At 34.4% G+C, this 7,512-nt stretch overlaps 1 protein-coding gene and 1 pseudogene across 6 annotated transcripts; both read right to left on the reverse strand.

The window, feature by feature from the left end:
• Positions 1-188: 188 nt before the first annotated feature.
• On the reverse strand, positions 189-1,589 carry LOC147928475 (F-box/kelch-repeat protein At1g24800 pseudogene; annotated as a pseudogene).
• A 3,403-nt stretch (positions 1,590-4,992) lies between these two features.
• LOC104741295 (putative UDP-3-O-acyl-N-acetylglucosamine deacetylase 1, mitochondrial) lies at positions 4,993-6,908 on the reverse strand. 6 transcript variants are annotated; one of them, XM_010462109.3, is made up of 8 exons: positions 6,731-6,901; positions 6,316-6,624; positions 5,967-6,173; positions 5,754-5,855; positions 5,593-5,657; positions 5,377-5,521; positions 5,231-5,284; positions 4,993-5,128 (listed from the first exon to the last, which is right to left on the reverse strand). In XM_010462109.3, the coding sequence occupies exons 1-7, from the start codon at positions 6,836-6,838 to the stop codon at positions 5,234-5,236; spliced, it is 987 nt and encodes a 328-aa protein (XP_010460411.1). In that variant the 5' UTR covers positions 6,839-6,901; the 3' UTR covers positions 4,993-5,128; positions 5,231-5,233. The 6 variants fall into 6 exon arrangements, with proteins under 6 accessions (XP_010460411.1, XP_087339340.1, XP_010460410.1 ...); XM_087483214.1 differs by having other exon boundaries at positions 5,967-6,151; positions 6,731-6,874; XM_010462108.3 differs by having other exon boundaries at positions 4,993-5,284; positions 6,731-6,900.
• Between the last annotated feature and the right edge of the window lie 604 nt (positions 6,909-7,512).

The raw sequence follows: 7,512 nt of genomic DNA on the forward strand, positions 1-7,512 counted from the left end.
TATCTTGCAAGTGAACAAAGTGACTAGAACAAGCTAAGGAAGAAACAAATAAGGTACTTAACGATTTGAAGGAGGACAAGCTAAGGAAGAAACAAGGCACTTAACCATCTCATGTACGAAAAGAAAGAATCTTCAACCATGATAAGAACAAGTGGCAAGATCGAGCAATTAAAAGGGGTAGAAAGATACATGAAAAAAACCGAAAAGTTTTACTTATTAGCTGATAATTAAGTAGAAACGAAACTGAGATTAACTCATCTGTAGATGAGGCAGTCTTAAGATATGCAAGAAACAAAGACTAAGCATCTCTTTCTTTCCTTTTGTGCTGTTGGTTGAGATGCACTAAACTTGGAAGATAAGAAGAAGAACACACAAGTGGGGGAAGATAAAGCTCTGGGACATACCCGGAACAAGGAGGTTCATAAGGGTTTTTGGGAGCTACTCCAAGACTCACAGATTTAAAGTATCCATCTTCTCCAATGATAAAAGCAGTATGGTAACGAACTGTCTTGGGACCCCTGGGTAGGTATCCGTCTATGTCGAACACCACAGCGACTTTCTGTTCCTCGTCAATGAAGAAGGTCCCACCCGTATAATGGTCAAAGCGAACACCAGTGCGGGCAAATGGTCTCATTTCCACAGTCAAAAACTTGCTCCAGGACACAGAGTTGGGCTCAATGCTAGTTGTAACCCAAATATGAACTATGTTACATGGAATACCAGAATCCTCATCCTCCTGATATAGCACAGCGAGCTGCTCTTCTCTAACACATGAGAGGGTCACAGTGTCCTCTAAACTCCAAGAGTGAAACGGAAGAGGCAGACGGGGACCAAATATCTCTCTTGTAAAATCAAAACAGAGCAAGAAATCTTCAACCTCATAGTCATCTACCACAAAATCTCCATTTTCCATGTATCCACCAGAGAAGCCTGGTGCTAGTGTTGACTCATGAGCATAAAAGTAGGTATTTCCCTTCACAGAAACACCGCCTTGAAAAGGATCTATCTCCCAGTCGGGAGTGACCTCGAGAACCCTCCATGAACTAAAGTCGTAAATTTCGTACATGCAAACGCCTTTCTCGAAACAATCCAAAAACCGCAAGATTTTGTGGTTACGGTTCATGTCGTATCCGAGAGCATAGCTGTCTAGCCTGTGGAAATCTGTTCTGGGGCTGATCCACCATTGTTGCAACAAATAAGGGTTCCAAACCACGAGCCTCGAGTGGTCCTTGGTGACGCATAACAATAACCCGTTGCAGTGATACACTTTAGACATCTCCACATGTTTAAGCCAATCTATCTGCTTTATAGATATACCAACCAAGTCTTCCTCTTCCTTGTCATTGCTGCGGCAGAGATGGGATCTAATTGAACAAACCTTTGAATCCATCGTCATGAACCCTAAATAATTCTGCCTTGCCGCTGACGCTTTACCCAAAATCCAATCTTTGGTTAAAGCGTTCCATAATTTGCAAGTGGACCGGACTGCTCCCAGAGATGTTATCGGAACCCTCGTGAGTATCTTCTCCCCTACCAAATGCGGTGGAAGATCGCGCATACTCTTCCCCTTCGTTCTTCTTCTAACTCCTTTTTTTTCGGCTCTCATCATTGTTCAAACTGTTCGAAAGAACACAGAAGCTCCGCAATATAAATTAGGGTTTTGTCTTTTTTTTTTTTTTTTTTGGTGACAATAATATGTTAACTTAGGTTTCGTATTCTTTCCATTAATATACCCAACTTAATAAAAAAAACAAATTCTTTCCATTTTTCTTTACTCACATCTAGATTTCAGTAATTAACTTTGGTACAATGATATTTTCATATAAAAGTTGATCTAAGAGTCGTAGAGATGTTCTTGCGAAAGCTTCGATTGAAATGGCGGCATCGAACTCCACCACACCTTCTTCCGCTGTTGTCAGTTCCTCTAAGCAGATGGACGTCCTATCATCGCTTCACTTACAATCTCTGCCAGGTTTCATCTCTAACAATCTCAAATCTGCGCTGAATTGATGATTAATTTGAGAATGTTATAATTTTGGTTTTGATCAACCATGTCTTAATCCGATCCATTAGGGTCCTGGCTAATTGCAAGTCCTTGATTTTATAGGCAATGCATTCAAGTATGCATTGTGATTGGATGTTAGAATCTATCATTGTCTCACAATCCAATCTAGTTTCGAAACCATAAAGAACAAGACTATATGTAATGTAGAGTCCCTCTTGTTAATGTGATCAGTCGTTATGTCTGGCCATCAAATCTTAGTTAGTGTTTGTCTTCTGTAAATATTTGGACAGCTCTTCGTTGCTTGTTTGTCGTTGTAAGGAGTAATTGTTGATCCAGCAAAACCTAAATACATCACTTCTTTGCTGCATGTAGTCTGGTCTTCGAAGTAGAATCGTTAATCATGTTCAGAGTTTGAATTGGTGATTTTGTGAGTTGCTATTTTTGACTTTAGATTGATAATTCATAATTTTTTGGCTGGACTGGATATCTCACATAATGCATAATAGATATCTGATATACAATTTGTTTCACTTATAGTTTTCCTTCCCCAAACATAATGGTATGAGATGCATGCATACTATTTATTTTTACCGTTCTCAGGCTATGGTTTCTAATTATGCTTTATGATAAACCAAATTTTAAATATTTTTCCACAGTATATGGGAGAGCTAGGATGTCATTTCGAATTTTACCTCAATTGATCAACTTACAATAGATGAGCTGAAAAGGTAAGAGGAAACTATATGCATTCTGTTTAAAACATAGTCTGGCTAATCAACTGGTGTTTTTCCTTTATCATGCTCTCCCCCTTGCAGTAAAAATCCAAGAGGGAAGTTGATTTCTCCTAGGCCTCGTAAGTACTTTGGCCTCTGAAAAATCTTTTCTGATTATGTGGTGTAACAGAAATATGTAATAAACTATCCAGCGTAACACCAAGTTTCACATACGTAAGTAAGTCTTAACCATGCTTTTAACACATAAAATGTAGTAGTTTGTATTTGAAAACAATCCAGTGTTTTTTATTTCTTTACATTAGTCTTACGAGCTCTTCATAACGGGACTGACAGGGGCGGATCTAGGATGATATTGTACTTAAATTATTTTCTGACTGAGCATTGCCAAATATAGTCTCCTAGCTCATTTTGTAGTTGTGTGATGTGCCTCATCTTGTATTTTAGAGTGTCACGTTCATGTCTTTTTTTGTGCATTTTCAAAATTTATAATTCTATTTTATCTCAAATTTTAAGTCATCATTTTAATAGTAAAGACTACATTTAAATTTAAAAAATATTGGTAAAATTAGTAATTTAGTAAACATTTATACTCTACTTTGTAATTCAATTCATTTCATATTTTAGAGTTTTAAATTTTTGTGATATATTCAGATATGTGAATTCAAATGATAAATTTTACATATAGATTACTTGTTTATTGTGATTTATAACGGAGAAATTTTGGAATTAGATTTTTCTAAGTATATCTATATATGTAGCCCCATGGTATGTAGTTTAGTATATTTTAAACCAAAATAAGTAATATTTTCAAAATTTTGATGACTTTTTGAATTTTATAATTTAGATATATTAGATATATTAAATGATTCATGATGCATCAATTTTGTTGACTTCATAACTTTTATTCTGTTTTAATATCTAATATTGCTTTCTCATCACATTGAAATCGCGCCAATGAAGTGCAGTTTCAGATTGAAAGACAGAATTTAATCAATCAAAAATAAACATACATCATGCTTAATAAAGCCAAAACCAATCCCCAAAATATTTAGATACGGGCTAGAAGAAATGTATTGGACTCATACACAACATGCCACACAAATAATCAGAAACCGGATAAAGTCGTAAAACCAACTTTGCATTTCTAAGTTTGACAACAACTAGGCTATTGGTAATATGAGTTATCGTTGAGTTAAGTTGAGTTATGAATTTAACTCAAAGATTATTCAACAATGTTACCAGTCAAGAACAAAATTATTTTTTTGAAATTGAGGTTAAGTTACAATGTGTCATGGTTGATGTACAATTTTGAGTTATGTCCTTTCTAAAATTGTTAACTCAAAACATTATTCAACATCATCAAAATTTTCATACATTGCATACATATTTATTATTATTAGTATATTACATATTAGCTATTAATTAAATATTACATACATCCATGGCTCTGATTGGTAATATGAATTATTAAAGTTGAGTTGCATAAAATATTATAATTTGATGTAAATTGCACTAAATATTATGTGGTAAAAACATCAGTTTAATGTAATGAATCGTAAGAATATAATTTGTTAATCTTACCAGTCAGACTAGTGACATTTTTTTTGGTAGATGTTGATGTATGTATATTTAATTAGTTATAATTATTAAAAAGTATTAGTGAATACATTTAAATTTTTTTTTAAAAATACAATAAATTAAAATATATAAATAATAAAATAATTTTAATATACACAAAGTTAACTAAACTTCTTTGTTACATTGCAAATTAAAAAAAAAAATTACATGCATTCCATAATATTTAAAATCTTATCATATTTAGATCTATGCCTATTTTATTTTAAATGATAATAAAAAATAATAATTTTGGCAAAATTTAACAAAATAACTAATTAAAAAGGTTATGAAATAAAATAAAAACAGTAAAATTTATTTTTATTGATATATCAATTAAATCAAAGAAAAAATTGGATTATATAACTGTATTTTCGTTTTTTTAATTAAAAAAATAGCTAACTCAACTTAGAAGTCATGAAAATTTCCATTATGTTGAATAATGTTTTGAATTATTCAACATAACTCAAAATTGTACATCAATCATAACACATTGTAACTCAACCTCAATTTCAAAAACTTAAATTTTGTTCTTGATTGGTAACATTTTTGAATAATCAACCTTTAATTAAGTCCATAAATCAACTTAAAACTCATATTATTACTAATTTGAGTTAATATCTACCACAAAAAAATGTCACCAGTCAGTAATTTTAGTAAGATTAATAAATCATATTCTTACACCAATTTATTACATCAAAATACTGTTTTTACCACAAAATATTTAAATGCAAGTTACATCAAATTACAATATTCTCTGCAACTCAGCTTCAACCTGAACCAAAAAAACAAACGAAGGTTGCTTAAAGGATTAAACAAACAATTAAACAGAAAGGATCAAAACTTATGTAGAATATGGTTCACAATGACCACACACTCTTCAGTCAATGGTGAGATGACGTGCTAAGTCAGTGTGCAGTGTATGACCCGCCTGCATTTGAAAGAGAATAAAGCCTTTCTATTAGAAAACTGTTTTCTCTTTTAGATGTCAAGAAAACTAAAAGATGTTCAAAAACTATTTGCCTTATATGCGACTATGTGAGCCACTGGGACTCCTCCATTTCCACCTCGTGCTAAAAGGGAGAGGTCACCAATTAGGTCAAGGATCTTATGTCGACATGCTTCATTATCAAACCGCAGAGGAGGGTTCATCCATCCATGCTTGGCACTGCATTAGTGATGGCTTCAGTTGAATATTTTGTCCCTTTGGCCATTCAAAATGCATTAGAGATCATTTACCTACAAACGATGGCATTATCCAGAGAACCTCCTTTAATGAGCCCTGCTTCACGCATGCGCTCCACCTGCAAAAAAAGAACACTCAGACACAGATGGTTGAAGAAGGAACAGCAATCTACTGATTCTAAAGCTCCTAAGCAACAACAATGGAACTAACCTACCTCTTCATAAACACAGAAGGTTCTTGATGGTGCGATATCTTTTGCAAAGGAAGACTCATGGAGAGGTCTCCAAGAAAACCATTGGCAGCCGATAGCAGGCACCTATAAAGTTCATCATCATACACAACAGACCGAGTCAATAACAGTCTAAGCACAAGCAGAAAAAGAAGTTTTTGTTCTTCTGTGTTCCTCAAAAATGCCATTAGACCGAACCTGTGGGAAGTCGATACCACAAGTGATCCGAGTCTCTAGAGCTGGAAATGCAGCAACAAAAGAATCGTTCTTGTAAACGTACACAGGCTTGTTCACATGTGCTACCATCTTCTCCACACTTTCACCAACATGGTTTTGAGCCACGTTTATGCCAACTCCTTCTATCGCATCGACCCATTCTTTAGCTGATCCATCAAAAATAGGGACCTGTTCACTTGGTTAGTGTTCCCTACACTCATCTCATCCTCTAAACCAATCTATAGCATACAAATTTAATCAAATCAACAACAGGAGACATTGATTCAACCTATGATTACTCAAAATGTATGTATGTATTCAGGTAACAAACCTCGACTTCTTGATCATCTGAACTTTGGCTTTCGATTTGAATCCTGCAATTATCAACTCCCTTGGCCTCAAGAGCTGATAACAAATGCTCAACTGTTCGGATTTTGAGCTCTTCTTTCAACAGCGTAGTGCAAAGAGGCGACTCCTGAGCAAATTCAATCGATGCAGGGATGACTCTGGATCGAAACTCGAAGTATCTACCAGCTCCGGCGATCTCCGGGATTAGCTTAACCGTCGAAATCTTACCGGAATGTAGAGTTTTCCCTTTCACCTCCACAGATCCCGCGAGAGTTTGCTGTAATCGTCCACTCTACAGTAACGAACCACAAGTAAAAAAAAAACACTCGTAATGATTCCAATGGATATATAAAAAGTCGTATATACATGAAAGCGTTAGCGAGAGAGGTGTACCGTACCGGATTCAAAGAGACTGCCGGCGACGACGACGACGCGGTGGAGGAGAATCGGATCCAAGTGACGAGAAACGACGGCTTAGTGGCTCGGACGGTGACGGAGAGTCTCATTGATTCGACGTCCGATTAACTTTTAAGTTTTAACCTAACCGGGGATTATTGATTTAACATCTAAGTTAAGTCCATTAAGCTGCTTAACCGGGATCAAGAGTAAAGATTCACCTAACCGGATTATTGATTTCACTATTTACGTAAAGTATGAGTTCTATCTAAACCGGGATTAATAAGTATGAGTAAGCATCTAAACCGAATTCAGGAAACAAATAAGGTACTTAAATCTTAAACCATGTGGTCCATGTCGATGATCAATTGATTTACTCAATATAAAGATTAAAAGAACATGTGACAGGAGCAATTTTTAGTTTTCAGCTGATTTAATAGAACCGAAACTGAGAAATTGACTTGTAGTCTGATCTAATCATCTCTTACTTTCGTGACTCGTTTTTGTGATGACAACAAAATTAACATACGTTTAGGGATTTTTCTTTGGAGATAAAACTACAAAAACAAAAAATTATACTATACAAGTTATGAAATCCATATAAAATAATATTAATATGAACAAAGAAATGTAATATGTAGATTATATTAACAACTACTGATTTTAAATAATCAAGATTACAAATAATAACAATTAATTTACAAATACAAGAAACAAACAACCAATACCATTAATGCTCCAACGAATTATTTTATACTAAAAACATATATCTTGATTAATGAAA

This window comes from Camelina sativa, chromosome 14 (genome assembly GCF_030686135.1).
Source record: "Camelina sativa cultivar CO46 ecotype springtype chromosome 14, ASM3068613v1".
NCBI lineage: Eukaryota > Viridiplantae > Streptophyta > Magnoliopsida > Brassicales > Brassicaceae > Camelina > Camelina sativa.